Source organism: Pan paniscus, chromosome 2 (genome assembly GCF_029289425.2).
Source record: "Pan paniscus chromosome 2, NHGRI_mPanPan1-v2.0_pri, whole genome shotgun sequence".
Classification (NCBI taxonomy): Eukaryota; Metazoa; Chordata; class Mammalia; order Primates; family Hominidae; genus Pan; species Pan paniscus.
In genome coordinates this window covers 159,344,120-159,364,476 of record NC_085926.1, presented here as the reverse complement: position 1 = coordinate 159,364,476, position 20,357 = coordinate 159,344,120, and the positions used below count along the sequence as shown (strand labels likewise).

The 20,357-nt window shown below is 40.4% G+C and overlaps 1 protein-coding gene across 1 annotated transcript; it reads left to right on the top strand.

Annotated features, from left to right (window-relative positions):
* The first annotated feature begins 6,182 nt into the window (after positions 1-6,182).
* Positions 6,183-6,722, top strand: LOC100972689 (large ribosomal subunit protein uL23-like). The gene has a single exon (XM_034957686.3). It carries the CDS (start codon positions 6,188-6,190, stop codon positions 6,674-6,676), a length of 489 nt encoding a protein of 162 aa, XP_034813577.1. The 5' UTR covers positions 6,183-6,187; the 3' UTR covers positions 6,677-6,722.
* Positions 6,723-20,357: the final 13,635 nt, after the last annotated feature.

The window sequence follows — 20,357 nt, the reverse complement described above, 5'->3', positions numbered from 1 at the left end:
ACCTGAAAGGAATCCAGGGGTTCAGAGAGGAATATAAGCTGGAAGTACTACTCCCAGAAGGCCAATAATTCCTCAATATTAATACCATGCTCTATAAAAGAGAAAGCTGCATTTCATCCATTTCTTAATTTGTAGTGTGTATTTTTTCCCTAGTAGGGTTTTAAACTTTTAATTTCCTACTACTCTTCCAGCCTCAGGCTCTATCCTCTGACATTTCAAGCCAGGACGCATCTCATAGAAATAAACTCGTGTTCACAATGCAGCTCTGTCTTTGAAGGGTCTGTTCCTCTGGGGTCTCTGTCTGCTTTTTCACTGGGTCCCTGAGGTCTCTGTACGTACAGACTTTAATGATGAGAAGAGGTGTGGGCAGCGTGTATGCTCAGATTTCTGAGTCTCATCCTTTCTACAGTTCATTCTCTGCCAGAGTCTCCCTCTTAAATTTCCAACAGGTTTTTAAGCCATGAACACTGTTTAGCCTGGTAAAGATACATTTTCTCCTACCTGCAGGGATTAGGGAGCACTATCAGGTAACAGGCCACAAACTTGCAATTCTTACCACTTTCAGTTGCAGTTTCTCAGGAGTAAACTTACCTTATTTCTGTTTGTTTTTGGATACTTTCCCATTCCTCTACATAGTTGGTGTTTTTTTTTAATATTTTGTTCAGATTTTATCAGTGTTATCTGTGGGAAGTTTCATATGATCACTTCACTCTGCTATAATTATGTCTTTCTCTCAGTTTGGGAGTAGGATGTTTGGGGCTCTTTGTGGGCACATGTGAAGAAATGGATAGTGGATAAATAAAAATATCTCTTCCCTAAAGAGCTGCAGAAGGAAACATTGTCAACACAGGAAACCTTTCTTGAATTAATATTAAATGCTTCTTTTTATATACAGTGGCCAGATTATTATTCTGACACTCTCCTTTTTCTCTATTTTACCAAAAATCGATCATACTAGCTGGGTGCTTGTCAGAACTCACTAGAAGTGAGAGAAAGGGAATCTTTGGGATAAATGCCCTCCTGCCAAACAAGGATACAGGCAAATAAATAAATAAATAAATAAAACAAAGCTACACATAGAAAAAATAACAATAATCACAGCATAGGTTTTCCTTGAAATTAAGTCTCAAGAGCTGAAAAGCATCTAAGACATAGTTTTATGGATGCTGGCAAAAAAAAAAAAAAAACTCAGGAGTCAGAGAAGAAGGACTTTATTACTCAAGGCACAGCAGATAGCATGAGCCTCGTGTTCACCTCAGTTCCCTTTCCCATCTCTGAATGCACACAAGTTCTACAGGGATATGTCCAGTGGCCAGCACAGATGCTACTCACACTATGCTTTTGTATCCCAACTGATGACCCCTGATCTTAGGAAGCCCTCAGTCTTACAAAAAGGCTGCTAGCACACTTGCCCAACCTTTGTTCCAGAAGAAGACAATATCCTTTTATTCCAGACAGCAAACAAATCTGTCCTTGTCAGAGATAGACACTATAGCATCTTCCAAAACTATTTACCATACAAACTTCCTTGGAAAAATAATTGGGAACAAAAACTGATACAAAACATGCAGAAACACAAGAAACCCATGAAGAATTGTTTCCCAACAAAGTCGTCCACTAAATTTTTGAACCAGAAGTAGGGAAAGTATCAGGAAACCAGTACCTGTAACCAAAGAAAGGCTTTTTTCCACCTGCGAAACTTGCTGTGGTGCTAAATGTGTGGTTCCCCTCCCATGCAGCCAAACCAAGAGATCAATACTAATAATAATCACTGGGGTAGCAGACATGAAAACAGACTACCTTCTCTTTCAGTGCAATTACCACACAGTGCAACAACTTTAAAACAAATTATTAGCAAATAATTAAGAAGGAAGAGCAATTTTTAAAATGTTTGAACATAAATGAGATTTCTTTTGTTTATTAACTCATTCAGAAAGGAACTACAACCTGTCAGAATGACTTTAGAATCTCTCTAACAATTTTGTATTAAGGGTTGGGTTTCTTGAAACCACTGAGACAAAGGTTTCAGAGCCTTTTTGAGAACTTGCTGCTAACGTTTATAAGGCAAATATATAAATATACCACATTTATATTTGATCATCAGTTACCAAAAAAAAATAATTTAGCACTTTCCAATTGCCAAACACTGTGCCAGGTACTAAGACAAAAGGTAACTACGATAGACAAAATCCTTGCCCTCATGAAAATTATATTTCAGTGGGATAAGCCAACAGGAAGCAAGAAAAGGAATACATAAATGAAATAATTACAGGTTTTGAGATATTCTGGAAAGGAGATAAACAGGGACTTCAACAGAGGCAAAGGTTTAAGCAGATAAACAGGTCAAGATTCACTCTCTGAAGTTACAACATTAAAATCCTCATAATGGGTAAAAAGGAACCAGTTCTGCAAAAAGCTGAAGTAGGAGTGTTCCCAGCAGAGCAAATGGCCTGAGCAAGACTTCAGGTCAGGAAAGTTCTAGGAATTGACAGAAAGCCTACATGACTGCAGCCTGGTGTGTGAGAAGAGACTGATGTTACATTCAAGTCAAAATGCACTTGACACCATTTCCTTTAAAGAATCATTTGTTTCCATTTAGAAAATATTAACAGATATTGATCATGAGTAGCAGATGAAATTTCGATATATCTAAAATTTGTAGGAAAACTATGGTTGTGCATGCTCATAGCTTCTCTTCTGCATGGCCTCTTTGCTCTTCCTCCCTTACTGAAGCAACTCAGGAGTTTGTGCCACCTTCTCCCCCTCTATATTTTACCAGGACTGCCAGAAAGTCTGTGTTAGTGTCATCTGGCAGAGTCCGTTGAGGCTACTCCTCCAGCACCATGGGAGGGTCTGACACTGCCTGCTTTGGCTTTGGGGAGAACTCTTTCTGTCTTTTGTTACTATCCCCATCCGCTGGCACAACCCCCTGAGAGACTGAAGTTGTCTCTGCCCTGGAGGCTGGGAGGAGTTGGAATAGAAAAGGCTCCCTTTCCCTTTGCCACTCTGTGGTGACCCAAGACTAGCTCAACAGGCAGTGCAGGCATGTTCAGGCACTTTTCAGAAAGGAATCGCAACATGCAAGGGAAAATGTTACCCACTACCCGGCGTAGATAACATCTTCAAGCCTCTTTATTCCAGATATATTCCTTCCCACAGGAAGAATTCTCACCCTAGAAATTCTTTTCCCATCTCCTCTTACAATGTTCCAAGTCAGGGTTGCAGGGTCTTGAGTGTCTTCTACCTCAACCCGGGACATGGTGATGTACCTCACCTCCCAAGATCTTAGCAGAGCATCAGTTTCAACCCACAAGTAATGGAGTATCAAGCTTCTAATTCAAAGTATCCTTGTAACAGTCTCACCAATGAGAGTTCCTTTAGTAGTTGACCTATAAAATAGCAAGCCCACTAATCTTCTGGCAAGACTGCATAAGGTGCATAAGATGCCCCAAGACTTTGCTCAGTCCATATCTACATAACCCCTAGTGCTACCTCATCTTCAGCATCCCTGGACACTCATTTACCCTATTAAAAAATGTAGGCTTTGGACTGACAACGACAAGTTGGAACTGTGGTGAAACAACCTCATTACAATGTTCCAAAAGGCCACAGATTGAAAAAAGAAAAGGCATGCTTAATAAAACCCTTCTCAACATCTCTTCTGCGTACATGATTTATTTATATTCAAAAGAGAAGGTAGCACATGCCCGTGGTGGGAAATACCACGTGACTTAGCATTCTGTCTTTTTGGAGAAACCACTTACAATTTTAGAAAAAGTATTTCCTAAATATACGCCACTCAAGACATTTGTAGAATAAATTTGGAAATAAACACAATAATGTGATAACCCTAAGCAACACAAAACAAAAACGGAATGACGGATACTTCTTTGATAACTCTGTCTTGCTTTCTAACCTGCAGAGGCTGAAACCTCTCGTTAAAAAGATGTTAGATATAACTATTTTGGCCTAGAAGGGTTTTTTGAGTTAGTTTACCAAAAATCTGTGTTCATATGGACTGAATGTTTGTGTTCCCCCAAAATTCATGTGTTGAAACTTGGGCCCACAGTGTAATGGTATTTAGAAGTGGGGCCGGCCAGGCGTGGTGGATCACGTCTGTAATCCCAGCACTTTGGGAGGCTGAGGTGGATGGATCGCCTGAGGTCAGGAGTTCAAGACCACCATGGCCAACATGGCGAAACCCCGTCCCTACTAAAAATACAAAAATTAGCTGGTCATGGTGGTGGGCGCCTGTAATCCCAGCTACTCGGTAGGCTGAGGTAGGAGAAATGCTTGAACCTGGGAGGCAGAGGTTGCAGTGAGCCAAGATCGCACCACTGCACTCCAGCCTGGGCAACAGAGCAAGACTCTGCCTCACAAAAAAAAAAAGTGGGACCATTGGGAGGTAACTAGGTTTAGATGAGGTCATGAGAGTGTAGCTCCCATGAAGGAATTAGTGTGCTTATAAGAAGAGGAAAAACTAGAGCGCTCTCTCCCCAAACTACCCCCACCACCTCCAACCCCACCACCAGCAATGTGAGGACACAGCAAAAAAGCAGCCATCTGCCAACCAGAAAGTGGGCCTTCACAGACACTGAGTCTGCCAGCACCGTGGTCTTGGACTTCCTAACCTGCAGAACTGGGTGAAATAAATGTTCGATTTTAAGATGCCCAGTCTGTAATATTTTCTTATGGCAGCCTGAACTGACTAAGACAAGGTTCAAGGCTGCTGAGCCTAGCTTTCATCATCAGAAACAGGACATTTAAAAACAGCCCATAGAGTTGATTTAATAATTTTTAACCCAGTTGTTATTTGTATTGAAAAATTTAATAAAAGTAAACTGCTTTAGATAAAAAAAAAAACTGGGAAATGATTTAGGCAGTGAATGACAACTAGCTAAAAAAGAAAAGGATCTTAATGCTAGTTTTATCCTGGTGTCTTTGTGTTTGTTTTTAGGCACAGTAGGGTTTGCTGGTATCTCTAAAACACAAGCAAATTGATTGACCAAGGCAATGCCTTTTGTGGACTCAATCAGCTGAATCATTAGAAAATAGATTTCTTCTGTTCTAGGTCATGTTTCTGTAAAATGGCACCCAGTCTGTGATGGCAAATTGTTTTAAAAGGATTGGTTCTTGGGGACCAATAATGCAAGAATTCTGCTTTTGAAGATTAATACTGTTTTCCACTCCATCTATCTCACTGTGGAAAATGGTGGCGGGGGGGATGTTACACAGGCTGGGAACACTGGTAAAACCTGGCCATCTGTGCCTGGATCAGTTTCAGAGCTCTTTCATACAAAGAGTCTGGATGAACAGAGGAGGTTTGTTTAAAATGCTTTGTCATGCTGTAAGACCAATAACTATTTGGGCAGTGCCGTAGATAGGAACGGGGTTATAGGCCTCAAGGCAGCTCATCAGAGAACTTACATGAGTAAATTGGAAATCACACACCTGAAAGAAACAGGGCAATAAATGTTATTGTAAAAGTGATTTAAAGAAACTCTCTATTCCCCAGTGAGAAGACTTTTAATGGCTTCTCATAGTTATTCACATATGCTGTTGTATAACAAAAATAAAGAAAAAAAATGCTCCTTTGGGAGGCCTAGGCGGGTGGATCACCTGAGGTCAGGAGTTCGAGCCCAGCCTGGCCAACATGGTGAGACCCTGTCTCTACTAAACATACAAAAAATTAGCCGGGCATGGTGGCACGCGCCTATAGTCCCAGCTACTCGGGAGGCTAAGACAAGAGAATTGCTGGAACCCAGGAGGCGGAGGTTGCAATAAGCCGAGATCCCGCCACTGCACTCCAACCTGGGAGACAGAGTAAGACTCTGTCTCAAAAAAAAAAAAAAAAAAAGTGCTCAGAGATTATGCATGTCTTTAGAGCAAAAATACAAATCTCTCAAATTACATGAGAGAAGATTGTGAGAGAATATACCATTCTTACGGGGTGTCAGATACAACAATTTTGCTAGACTTTATTTAGATGTGACAAAATTTTAAATGAAACATCTATATGTCTTATTTTTTTGTCTTACTAACTTCCCATGAATAAGGGGAAAGAGCCAATATATTACAAAATTTAATTGGAATGCATAAGAGAAGATAAAAGCAAATAAGATTTCATTTGATATTTAAAATAACAAGGTTTTGCATTTAAATAAAAATCTACCTTAAAACACAGCATATGGACCCTTTTCACAAGATGGCGCCGAAAGCGAAGAAGGAAGCTCCTGCCCCTCCTAAAGCTGAAGCCAAAGCGAAGGCTTTAAAGGCCAAGAAGGCAGTGTTGAAAGGTGTCCACAGCCACAAAAAGAAGAAGATCCGCACGTCACCCACCTTCTGGCGGCCGAAGACACTGCGACTCCGGGGACAGCCCAAATATCCTCGGAAGAGCGCTCCCAGGAGAAACAAGCTTGACCACTATGCTATCATCAAGTTTCCGCTGACTACTGAGTCTGCCATGAAGAAGATAGAAGACAACAACACACTTGTGTTCATTGTGGATGTTAAAGCCAACAAGCACCAGATTAAACTGGCTGTGAAGAAGCTCTATGACATTGATGTGGCCAAGGTCAACACCCTGATTCGGCCTGATGGAGAGAAGAAGGCATATGTTCGACTGGCTCCTGATTACGATGCTTTGGATGTTGCCAACAAAACTGGGATCATCTAAACTGAGCCCAGCTGCCTAATTCTGAATATATATATATATATATCTTTTCACCATAAAAAAAAAAAAAACAGCATATGTTCAAGTTAGAAGAAAAACAAGTTTTCTCTTACTTTGTAGAGAGGACAGATGTGCCCAGAACTATTTATTCCAAAAACATTCACTAAGTATCGTAACTTACATATCATTTTCTTATGGCCAAATGTTATATATTGAGTGGATTAAGTTATAAATTTTAGCATTATGGAACAATCTATGGGAAGCTATAGAGTTTAAAATTGCTATTTAAAAAAACCACAAAACTTAGTAGAAATTCCAAATAACTCGAAGACTCTGTTCAACAAGTGAATGAAAAAGAAAATAATATTTCCTACCCAGGAAAATCTACTTCACTTGATAAATTGACTTCAGGTTACAAAATCACCAGATGTCACTAAGGCTATCCTACAGTAAAACTTTCCTTCCATTCTTAAAATGATAAAAAATAGGCTAAAGGATTTTTGCCATGTTCTTCAGAGTCTCATTGCAACACATCAATTTCATTAGGAGAACTATCATCTACTACAAGCACAGACTACCAATGTCCACTACACACAAACACACACACACACACACACACAATCAGCCCCTTTTTTCAGGTTCTAAAGACTGCACCACCATTCAACCTGTCCCCAATGCCAGCTTTGCCACTCTGCATTTTATCTAAAATGGATAAATTCAGTCTGGGAATGGTGGCTCATGCCTGTAATCCTAGCACTGTGGAAGGCTGAGGTGGAAGGATCATTTGAGCCCAGGAGTTTGAGGCTGCAGTGAGCTATAACTGCACTGCTGGGCTCCAGCCTGGGCAACAGAGTGAGAGCCTATCTCTAAAAACAATTCAAATCCTGCATACTCAAAAGAAAGGTTGGAGAAACATCTTGAAATTACAGTTGATGAATTTATAGTTTAGCAATTCTTAATTTGACAGTGCCCATCAAACTTGGGCCCAAATCTTGAGCTCATTACTTAACACCTGTGCAGCCCTGGGATTTTTTTTTTCCCCCCCCCCCCTTATTTCTCTGAGTCTCAGTGTCCTCACCTGTAACATGGAGAGAATTGTATCAACCTTGTGCATTATCTGTAAGAAAGAAAGATAATCCAGTTAAAGCACCAAGCACCAGGGCTGGCACCTGTGGTCAGTGCTCAATCAATCACACCTGTTAGGGTTCTTGACGATTTGGGAACTGGAGTTTCTCGATTTTGCTATTCACACACAGAATGCTCTTTTACCATTAAAAAAGATTTTAAAGTTGTAAAAGGAGGAGATAATTTGGCCACCCTGTCATGGTCTGCCTTCTCTTTTCCAATTTTATTCTGCTTCTTGATTCTAATTGGACTAGAATATGTAGTTGTTTGCTAGGGCAGCTGCAACAAACTACCACAAATGAAGCAGCTTCACCAACAGAAACTTATTGTCTCACCGTTTTGGATCCCAGAAGCCAGAGATCCAGTGTTAGCAGGGATCCTTTCTTCTGACTGCTGCGAGGAAGAATCTGTGCCATTACCCTCTCCTAGCATGTGGTAGTTTGCTGCCAATCTTCAGCATTCCTTGTCTGGTAGAACCATCACTCTGGTCTCTGCCTTCATCTTCACATGGAGTTCTCCCTGTGTATGTGGCTGTGTAAATATTTTCCCTTTCTACAAGGACATGCTCATATTGGATTATAGCCCACCTTACTCCAGTGTGACCTCATCTTTACTTACATCTGTAATGACCTTATTTCCAAATCAGGTCACATTCTAAAGTACTGGGGATTAGGACTTTAACATATGAGAATACATTTCAATGCATAACAAAATGCTATAAGACTCTCATTATTTCCATGAACTTTCTGGACTGTAAACTCTAAAGGAAACAAGCAGGACCTAATTACAACTCTGGTTGTCAGCCTCTTTACCTTGCCAGCAGTCTGCACTGGAGCATGAATATGTAGCATTAAGTGTATAGGGAAAAGAATCTGATCTTCCTATCGAACAGCAAATCTTGTTCTAGAATTTTATCTGATTGTTTTTAAAGTAGAAACACCACAATTAATGTCTTGCACTGTTTACTTTCATCTATTGCAAATAACAGTTCAACTAAAAACCACTTCACTGACAAGACGGGAACTGAGAAACCCTATCAAAGGAAATGAAAAACATGGCACAGCTTGATCAAAAACCTAAGGATGAGCTTCAGCTGAATACATGAATAGCTGATGTTGCTCAAAACATGGGAGCCAGCTCTGAGGCTTGGAACAATTTTTATTATGAAAAAATTTTCTTTGGGTAGATTTTTTTTTATTTGGTTTCCTTTTTCTGTTGTTTGAAGAATGATCCATATGCAGATTTTTTTTTTTAAGACAGAAGGCTGGATGCACAAAAGGTTTGCAGTGAAAAGAAAGTACACCTCTCTCTGTGCCTCCCAGTAACCCAATTCCACTCCCTGGAGGCGATGCCTACCTACCGCCAATTCCTTTAGTCTCTGCATTTAAAAACACAGATAGATTCACACAAAAGACAGCAAGTGGACTACCCTGCGCCTGGCTTTTTTCTCTTTACCTTGTATCTTGAAGGTTCTGCCAGATCATTAGCTGTTTCACTTACCATAACAGCTGCACTCACTGTGTTCCAGAGTCATGAGTCTTCTCGGGTAGGAATTTTTTGTTTGTTTTGTTTTGTTTTTTTGTTTTTTGTTTTTGTTTTGAGACACAGTCTCACCCAGCCACCCAGGCTGGAGTGCAGTAGCATGGTCTCGGCTCACTGCAACCTCCGCCTCCTGGCTTCAAGCAATTCTCATTCCTCGCCTCCCAAATAGATGGGATTACAGGCGCCTGCCACCAAGCTGGGCTAATTTTTGTATTTTTAGTAGAGACAGGGTCTCACCATGTTGGCCAGGCTGGTCTCAAACTCTTGACCTCAAGTGATCCATTGGGTAGGAATTTTACGTATAAAGGAGCAGTGTTCTCACAGTCCTATAATGTGCCACCTCCCTGCCCCAGCTCCATACTGCTTCACCACTGCCAAGGAACTGGAAGGCAGGGCTTATGCCTACAATACAATGTCAAATGGAATGACAGACAGACTTGTACTGGAGAAGTTCTGTTTGGTCACCTGTAGTTTAAAAAGAAAAAAAAAAAAAAAGCCAGTTCAGGAATCATTGCTCCTCTACCAAGCTTCCCTCCCTTCCCTTCCCCTCCCCTCCCCTCCCCTCCCCTCCCCTCTCCTCCTCTCCCCTTCCCTCCCCTCACCTCCTCTTCTTATTTTTTTCTTTTTTTTTTCTTTTTGAGATGGAGTTTTCCTGTTGTTGCCCAGGCTGGAGTGCAGTGGCATGATCTGGGCTCACTGCAGCCTCTGCCTCCAGGGTTCAAGCAATTCTCCTGCCTCAGCCTCCCTAGTAGCTGGGATTACAGGTGTCCACCACCATGCCAAGCTAATTTTTTGTATTTTTAGTAGTGACGAGGGTTTCACCATGTTGGCCAGGCTGGTCTCGAACTCCTGACCTCAGGTGATCCACCGACTCGGCATCCCAAAGTGCTGAGATTACAGGCATGAGCCACCGCATCCAGCCCAAGCCTTTCTTACTTCCTTTGCTCCTTTCACTCCTAAAAGCTGAAGGAAGTGTAAACTTTTTTCTAAAAATAACAAAAAAAATTGTAAGAGTTTATTTGTATATTTAAAGTGGCCTAGTTATCTTTGCTAATGCTCTAATTTTTTAAATTATTTCATTTTAATTTATTCTATTTTATTTCACTCTGTCTTGCTCTAGAAAAGACTTACAAAGGCTCTAGTGTCTTGTAAAAGTCCAGAATAGCACAGATTTTTCTATTTGCTTGGAAATTTACAGATTTTTTTAAACTGCTTTTAAATATTAAGAAGGTCTTTCTGCAGAGAGTAACAATGTGGAGAATTACATAATTATTGTTCTAGTCCTCTAAAATGCTTTTTCAAATTGTACCTATTCTGTTCAGTTGATTAATTAAAAGTTAACAATCTCCTGTGTCAAATCTTCTAATAGATAGAAAATTAATCATTCCTTTTTATATTATATTTATCATGCTTTTTATTACAAAAGTAATATATTCATTGTAAATTTATCTAAAAATAAAGACAAGCACATTGCATTTAGTTACCCAAACTGGCATTGGCATTTTTCATGGATACTCCCAAATATTTTCTCATGCACGTCATATGTTTATGTTTCAATAAACTCAGGATCATATCACATGTACTAAATGGCAAACTGCTTTTTCTACCTCATCATGTATAAAGAACATTTCGGCATCATTAATTCTACAGCACGATTGTTAATAACTACATTGACTCTATCATAGAACTGGAGTGTGATTTATTTCAAATGTCCCACTGTTGAATATTTAGGTGGTTTATAGTGATTAAGCATTCAAAACAATATTGGAATACACATACGCATAACTTTCTTGCACATTTTGCCAAATTATTCTCCCAAATAATTTAAACATTTGTTCTTAACATTTGAGAGAATGAATCCCTTTGAGAATCTGATGGATTTTGCATCTCTTCTCAGGAAAGGGCAAATATGTTCAAATTTTTATACATCTTTGGAGCCTTCCGACCAAAACAACCCCAGATTGAGAACGCAGTAGCATTTTATGTCCCTACAAACCATATGAACGCCCTTTTGCTCACACTATCCCTTTGTTTTCAAACTTTCTGCTGATTTGAGAGATGAAACAGTACATCAGTCTTTTCTTACTTTGTATTTTTGTATTGCTAATGAAATTTGAACACTTTTTCCAGAAGTTGATTGATCATGTATTTTTTGTACATTGCTTATTCAAGCCTTCTATCTAATATAATTCAGGTTTTAAATATTAAATTAAAAAATTTAACACAACACTGTAAGATCACATAATAGAGTGGAAACTTTCAATTCCTGGGCTTTCTCCGGGCTAAAGGCATGGTCTTTAATAAATGATCCAATCTGTCATGTCTCAATATTTCCACCAGAGGGCAATATTAGCCCATCTATTATTTCTCTGGCTTCTACAGCTCTCAAGATTTCAATTTACTTTTACTAGAAGAATCTTCCTGAAAAATACTTGCAATGATGATAAAGTTAAATACTTCATTATGCATGTAACACATTATTATATAAAAGTTACATTGTTATAAATTTTCTTTTTAATTTGTTTCAACACATGAAAATGTACAAATGGAATTTCAATAATTATAATTATTACTTCAAATGAAAACCATGCCTCTATTAGCATTCTTTATTATATCCATTTACTTAAATTATCATTATTTCTATAATGATGTTCGCAGTATGATTTATAATAGAATCTTCATAAACCATTAGCATAAACAGGAAAAGCAATTGACTCCTGAAAAGCCATTCTTTAAAGACAACCAGATTAATTCCTGACTCTAATTATTTTGCGCCTTTGGCTTACCACATAACAAGATAAAACCTAATTTCTTCTTCCCATTCAATAAAGATATGCAGGGTATCCTTCTGAGTGCTAAGGATATTGTTGTGAAGAAAACAAAAATCCTTGACCTCAGGAAGTTTACTTGTTACAGGATTGGGACATGAAGGAGAGACAAATCCACGCATCCTATACACACATTGGAGTGTGGCAGGCTCGGGAGTGTTAGGAGGGAATAAAGCCCAGAAAAGGGATATAGCACACTGAGATACATGCGGAGACCATTTTAAGTGGAGTGGCCAAGGAGGCTTCACATGTGGATGACATCTAAGCAGACAGCTTAGGGAGATGAGAGTCACTTCAATCTGAAGAAAGACAAATCCAAGCAGGGAGGGGACGTCAGCTGCAAGAGCTGACTGGTGAGAAACAGCAAGGAAACCAGTGTGACTGAGACAAGTGAGCCAGGGGTTGGGGAGCGGGGAGGAACAAGAGGCCGGAGGGTGGAAGGCCTTGGCAGCCTCAGGCTTGGACTTTCACTCTGAATGAGATGGAGAAAAGTTGGCATTTTAAGCATAGGCAGGACATTTTCTGGATGCATACGAAGAATCACTCTGCGGGAGGCTGAGGCAGGAGAATGGCGTGAACCCGGGAGGCAGAGCTTGCAGTGAGCCGAGATCGCGCCACTGCACTCCAGCCTGGGCGACAGAGCGAGAGACTCCATCTCAAAAAAAAAAAAAAAAAGAAGAAGAAGAAGAATCATTCTTATTGCTCTTTCCACAACAGACTTTACAGGGACAAAGGTAGAGACAGAGAGACCAGTTAGTAAGCTACTGAAATTAATTAGATGAGAAACTATGGTGATTTGGACCAAGGTGATGGTGACAGAGAAAAGAGTTTGGGGGCAGATGACATGGGTGGTGCTGATGAGCTAAAGAATAGGTAGTGGCATATGGGAGACTGGCATTCAGAGAAGAGGTCTGGGTTGGAAATACAAAATTTGGAAGACATCAGAATCCATGTAGAGATAGAATGACAGCTCAACCCTGGAACATTCAATGTTTAGAAGTCAAGGGAAAGAGACACCAGCAATGAAAGCCAAGAAAGAGTGTTGAGTGAGGTAGGAGAAGACTCAGGAATAAAGTATCCAGAAGCCAGCTGCTCTGAAGAGCAGAAAGTGATCTATCATCAACAGCTGAGGACAAGGACTGACCCTTGACCTAAGCAGCGTGGAGCTCATGGTAACCTTATAAAGAGTAATTTCATGGAGCGGGAGGCCAGAAGCCTGATCAGACAAGATTACAGAGATGAAGAGTGATACTGGACACAGCAAGTATAATAGTGTTTTCAAGGAATTTTGACAGAAGGGAAGCCTAGAAATGATACAACAGCTGGAGGATGATATGAGCTCAAAGGGAGCATTTTCAAAGATGAGAAAAGTGATAGCATGCTTTTATGCTATTAGCAGTAGAGAGGGAAAAGTGGAGATTGCAGGAGAGATGGAAGACTTTCCAAAGCACTGACCTGAAATAGGCAGAGAAAAAATCCAGTGCAGAAGCTGGGAGTGAGCCACCATTAGTACACAGCCAACCACAAAGGCCCAGAAGCCAGGGGATGTGGAGCACTTTTGATTAAGAAAATAAGGTTGTTGACTATAGTTAATAGCAATGCATTATATACTTGAAAATTGCTAACAGAGTAGATTTTAAGTGTTCTCACCGCAAACAAATGATAAGTATGTGAGGTGATGTATATGTTAGTTAATTTCATTTAGAATTTCCACAATGTATACATATTTCAGAACATCATGTTGTACAACATAAATATATACAATTTTTATTTTTCAATTTAAAAGAGTAAATAAGAAAAAAGAATTCTACTCTCACCAGTGCCTGCATCAGCACATACTTACCAGTGTTAGATATTAAGATTTTAAAACATTTTTCTCATTTGACAGATACAAAATGATATTTATTGTTCATTTTTGTTTGCATTTATATCTATTTTTTAACAAAGCAATGGGATAATGTTTTGAACATCAAAAAGAAAAAGAAAAGAAAGTCACTGTTACTCTATGCCTCTTTATTCTGTATTTTATGGGGAAACATGCCTCATAGAAGCTGCGTATGTTAAAGCTAATATCATATCTAACTAATTGAGTTGAACTGTGTAGCAGCCTGACTGCTAGACTCTCCATTGTTTAAAGGGTAGCACATCCCACAGCTGCCTGACCTGAGTTTTGCATGGGGGAGCCCACTGGGTGATAAAACCTGCTTCAGAGAATATTGGCTCTTATCATCCAGTGGGGGCTTTCACAAAAAAATTCTCCCATGAGAACAAGCAGGGCTTTGCCCCAAATATCTCCTGCTGCAGCAGAAAAGGCCTGCTACCCAGTTCCCTTGTGTTCCCTGCTGATTTGTTGCAGAAAATTGACAATGAAAAAATGACTGCCACGTGGGGGCCAAAAGAGACCACTTCTAAAAACTGGCAATGTCTTTTAAATATTTCGAATTTTATTAGATTTAGGACTTACTTGCTATTCCCTCTGACCAGATGGACACACTTGCCCAGAGCTCCATGTGATTTACACTTTACATGGTTCTGGTTTCTGCTGAAATGTCACCGTCTCACAGACATCTCCGCAAATGAATTATGCGTTCCTCACTTCGCTTCCACCATCCTGTCATTCTTGTTTCTTTGTTTGCATTTTCTTTGATGCTCTTTCCAGTCCTGAAATTCCATGGAGTGTGTATTTGCTTGTTTTACTCGCCTCCGCCAGGAGGGCAGGAAACTGCTAGTTTTGTTTACTCTTCTTCCCAGCACCCTGAACACAGCACGCAGAGCAGCTTTCAATAAATATTTGTTAAGCAAATGAACTGATGTGGATTGATTCTAACAGAAGAGGGAGAAAGGAATGTTGAAGCTGACAGGAACCAAGCACATAATATTAGGAATATACTTATACCAAAAAAAAAATGTTGTTTATCTGAAATTCAAATTTAACTGGGCATCCTGAATTTCATTTGGCAACTCTATATATGAGTTCTCACTTATAAGTGGGAGCTAATCTACAAGGATGCAAAGACATAAGAATGATACAATGGACTTTGGGGACTCCAGGAAAATGGTCGGGGGGAGGTGAGGGATAAAAGATTATACATTGGATACAGTGTACATGCTGGGGTGATGGGCGCACCAAAATCTTAGAAATCACCACTAAAGAAGTGATCCATGTAACCAAACACCACCTGCTCCCCAAAAACTATTGAAATAAAAAAAAAATCACAGGCTCATGAACTCATATTGTTTCTATGTATTTTGCTATCCTTATCAGTAAGATATTTTAAACTATCTATATCCTCACTACCATCGATGTCTATGTAGAGAGGGAAATATTTGTGATTCTTTTTCCCATGAATTTCCAAAGGGGCATTTCAACATGTCTGCCTTTCTTTCTTGCCTGGGTCTTTCTCAGCACTTAGTTAACAGTGGGTTACTTTGCGCTCTATAAACAGCTACTCCACACTTTGTGTTTCATGGGGTGGAAGGACAGTGTGTGAAGTCTGAGTGGCATAAATTCATCAACAATCTCTCATGATTCAATGCTGTTTGAAATTCCTCCATGAAGGTCAGCACTTTATTTTTCTATACATAAACACTTTATTTTAGAATAATTCTAGTTTTATAGAAATGTGGTAAAGATAGCAGAGTTCTCAACATCCCACACCCAGTTGCCCCCATTGTAAATGTCTTACACAGACACAGTACATTTATCGCAATGAAGGAATTAAACACAACCAACAAGACCTTTCAAAACATAACCATGACACCTAAAAATAGTTAACAATAGTTTCTTAGAATGCTTTGTTTAGCCCATGGGTTTCCCCCATCTTTGCCCGTTATCCATCTGCCTTGATCACCACAAGGGGGTCAATTCTCCTTTCCCTAGACTTGAAAACAACACAAGAAGGTAAGCAGCTGCTCACTCAGGCCAGGTATCTCATGTGACGACAACACTCAGCCATGTCTGGAGATAGTTGTGGTTGTCACAACCAGGGAGGTGCTACTGGCATTGAGTGAGTGGAAGCCAAGGTTGCTGCTCAACATCCTACAGTGCACAGAACAGGCCCCACCACAGAGAATGATCTGGCCCCAAATGTTCACAGTTTCAAGACTGGGAAACTGGAGTAGGCCAAGCTGGGAATACACAGAAACTCCATGCTCTTCACCACCCCAGGACCCCGCCACCTCCCTGGCTTCTAACCACATCCTGGGATCCCACGGCACAGGTCTTGGGGACTCAGCAGGGAAGGGCGTCCAATCAAGGCACACCCTCCATGCTGCAGACCCTGGCCCACCCGACCAACCAGGGCCAGAATGAATACTGTACTTGCATTCTCAAACTTGACAGTGAGAATGACAGATGCATAAACAGCACTTCAAAGGGATTTTCATGTCTAGAGAATGGATGAGTGCTCCCCTCTTGTGGGAAGTGAGGCCAATGGGCAGGGGGCAAAGATGGAGAAAACTCCATCTTGGGCTAAACAAGGCTCCTTAAGGAACTAAAATCACTTAAAAGAAAGAAATGCTAGTTTACAAAAAAATTGGAGAGCATTGCTTTGCAATGCAGCGTTGAAGAACAAACTGAAATGAACAAATGAAAATTGCTTGTTCAGACTTTTGATTATCCTCGTTTGGACTCAGAACAGGTGTTATAGAAGAAATGTACTCTTCTCACAAGAAGTGGCTTTGAGCTCTCTTCAGTGACAGCTGTGGTTATCTATGATTTGGAAGATCTTGAGAGGTCCTTGTTCTGGGGTCCCCAGGCTCGGTCTACCCACTTAGCAGTTCTGACAAGGAAAAAAGGACCACAGAACACAGAAAAGATGGGAAGAGTCAACTTGGAGGTGGAAAGAGGAAGACAAACAGCAAGTCCACTGTGGGAGAATAAGGAGGAGCCCCCACAGCCTTCTCCAGCTCTTGTCAGGTTCCATTTAGAGAGTTCCAAATCCCAGCAGCACCCAACATCTCCCCACAGGAAGTTACACTCCCCAAAATTACAGAGCAGAGCTTCTTACTGCAAAAATCTTTTAACATGGCAATAATACAATTGTGATATATTGCCTTGTCTACCATGCTAAATGATGGTGGTCTTGCCTACCATTCTAAATTCACTGTATGGTTTTACAACTTAGAAATTCTTGAAGCTATGAAAAAACTCAGTTATGTAAATGACATCCATAGGCCCCAGGGTAAATGGACAACGCCTATAGAGCAGCCTTGCCAATTTTATCATCCCACACTTGTTATGCACAGAAAGCCCTTTGCTTGTTTATTTTCTATAACACTTGATATTGTTTGTGGACCTCTACCCCACCAAGAGAGGAAAAAATACAAATTTATTCTAATCGATAAACTTCATTAAATAAATATCATCTTTGGTTAACTCTGGCTTCCTGAGAAAGCTGAGCATGTTAAATTTCCTTCATTTCCTCTGCTTCTCTCCAAAATGGCAGTTGAGTGAATGGCACTGGGACCTGGATACAAACACACACATCATTCTTCACTCTCCAGCTCCTCTGCCTCATCACTGCAGCACCTGGCTGGCAACTAACGTTCAGACCTGGGCCTGAGGAACTCTCAGGTCTTTCTCAGCTGGATCAGGAGATTGGCAACCCCGATGGTGCCTGACCTCCCATTTCTATTCTATGTCCAGCCAGCCAGACCACCCTACTCTTGCTTTGGGTGTCACTTTCCCTCCAAAACTCACACACTCCCACATTACCCCTTTGTTGCAGGAAGTCAGGGACCCCAAGCGGAGGGACCGGCTGATGCCATGGTGGAAGAACATAAATTGTGAAGATTTCATGGACATTTATTAGATCCCCAAATTAATACTTTTATAATTTCTTACACCTGTCTTTACTGCAATCTCTGAACATAAATTGTGAAGATTTCATGGACACTTATCACTTCCCCAATCAATACCCTTGTGATTTCCTATGCCTGTCTTTACTTCAATCTCTTAATCCTGTCATTTTCTTAAGCTGAGGAGCATGTATGTTGCCTCAGGACCCTGTGATGATTGCGTTAACTGCACAAATTGTTTATAGAGCATGTGTGTTTGAACAATGTGAAATCTGGGCACCTTGAAAAAAGAACAGGATAACAGCAATGTTTAGGGAATAAGAGAGATAACCTTAAACTCTGACTGCCGGTGAGCCAGGCAGAACAGAGCCATATTTCTCTTCTTTCAAAAGCAAATGGGAGAAATATCCCTGAATTCTTTTTCTCAGCAAGGAACATCCCTGAGAAAGAGAATGCATGCATCCCTGAGGGTAGGCCTCTAAAATGGCCACTTCGGGGGGTGGCCATCTTCTATGGTCGAAACTGTAGGGATGAAATAAGCCCCAGTCTCCCATAGCGCTCCCAGGCTTATTAGGACAAGGAAATTCCCACCTAAAAAATTTTGGTCAGACCAGTTGTGTGCTCTCAAAACCTGTCTCCAGATAAGATGTTATCAATGACAATGCGTGCCGAAACTTCATTAGCAATTTTAATTTTGCCCCGGTCCTGTGGTCCTGTGATCTCACCCTGCCTCCATTTGCCTTGTAATATTCTATTACTTTGTGAAGCATGTGATCTCTGTGACCCACACCCTATTAGTACACTCCCTCCCCTTTTGAAAATCACTAATAAAAACTTGCTGGTTTTATGGCTCAGGGGGCATCACGGACCCTACCGACATGTGATGTCTCCCCTGGATGCCCAGCTTTAAAATTTCTCTGTTTTGTACTCTGTCCCTTTATTTCTCAAACCAGCTGACACTTAGGGAAAATAGAAAAGAACCTACGTGAAATTGGGGGCAGGTTCCCCCGATACCCCTTCCATTAAGTTCATCCACCAGTACCACCAGCTATCTAGATAGTTCTCTCTAGCATTATGGAAGCTTCCGGAAATGGAGTATTGTGGGGAATCAGGCCTGCCTGACCCTGCAGTTGCCCATGTGGTTATGAGAAGAATCTCTCTGTAAGATTCTCCTTTTTTCCAGAAGGAAATAGAGCAAAAAACACTCTTCTTTTCCCTCTGTCCTTATCCTGCCTAAAATTGCTCTATATTCAGCACTGTGGCCCAGAGAGGGTCCCGCAGACAGGCTTTCTTACCATCTGCTCCTGCTGCCTCTGTTACCTCCTTCCTACCACAAGAACAGCTCTCCTCTTTATCTTCCTTCCTGTCCAGGACTTGCCTGGAGAAATATTGGTGATATCCTCAGTCAGGTAGGCTACAACTGACCTCTGTGCCCCAATGGGACTCATCTTCCCTTTCCCTGAAGATTTTGACTTCATGGTTTATGCTCGAAGGTGAAAGACTAGAGGAAAAAAATAAAAACTATTCTAGAGCAAAACAAAATGTGTCTGTTCAGTATTTTCTAAATTGTAATTCCCTTACATTTATTTTCTCAGAAGCAGAAGTTTTGAACTCCTTTCAAGAATTTATTTACCAGCTTTTACTCCCTTAGTTGCCAGGACAACTTCAGCATTCCAACCAGGCCTTTTCATTACCTCATTTAAAAAGCAAACACACCAAGAAAAACCCATGTAAACTAGTTTCTCTAAGTGTTGATGTGGAGCCAAAACAAGCCAGCAGTAAGTGACCAGAGGCTGTAGAAAAGCCTCGGGGGAGGAAGTGAGCACAGGATTGAATCCAGAGTACATTACTCCTAGAACTTGGGGAAAATAAAAGTATGTTTAGAAAATTTGAGGTCAGAATTATTAGTGAAGTAGACTTGTTTTATACAGCAGTGAACACACATTCATAATTACCTTAATGATCTTCAATATCACATAGTGAAGACACCCTCCAATTTCAAAAGGTGAGCCCTGCCCTATAAAACTTATCACACAAAACCAGTTCTATCTAGCTTTTTTTAAAATGAATCTTTCAATGCTATTGCCTAATTGAATAAAGCTTTAGTATGACTCAATTTAATTTGAATTTATTTAGGAATTCATCCAAATACTGATGTAATTTTTGGCACAGTCATTTCTAAGGTCACAGGGTATGAGCAAAAGGACTAACTTTCCCATTACTTGTCATTTCCAGGTAGCATATGTCCTTTTGCATACTGATTAGATCCTAGGGAAAAGTTGCAGTTCATTTTTACAGTGTTATTATTAAAGTCTCTAATAGATGCCAGGTGAATAAATTTGCATAATAACATTTTAGGCATTATATTTAAAAGTCATTTCTAAGCAAGA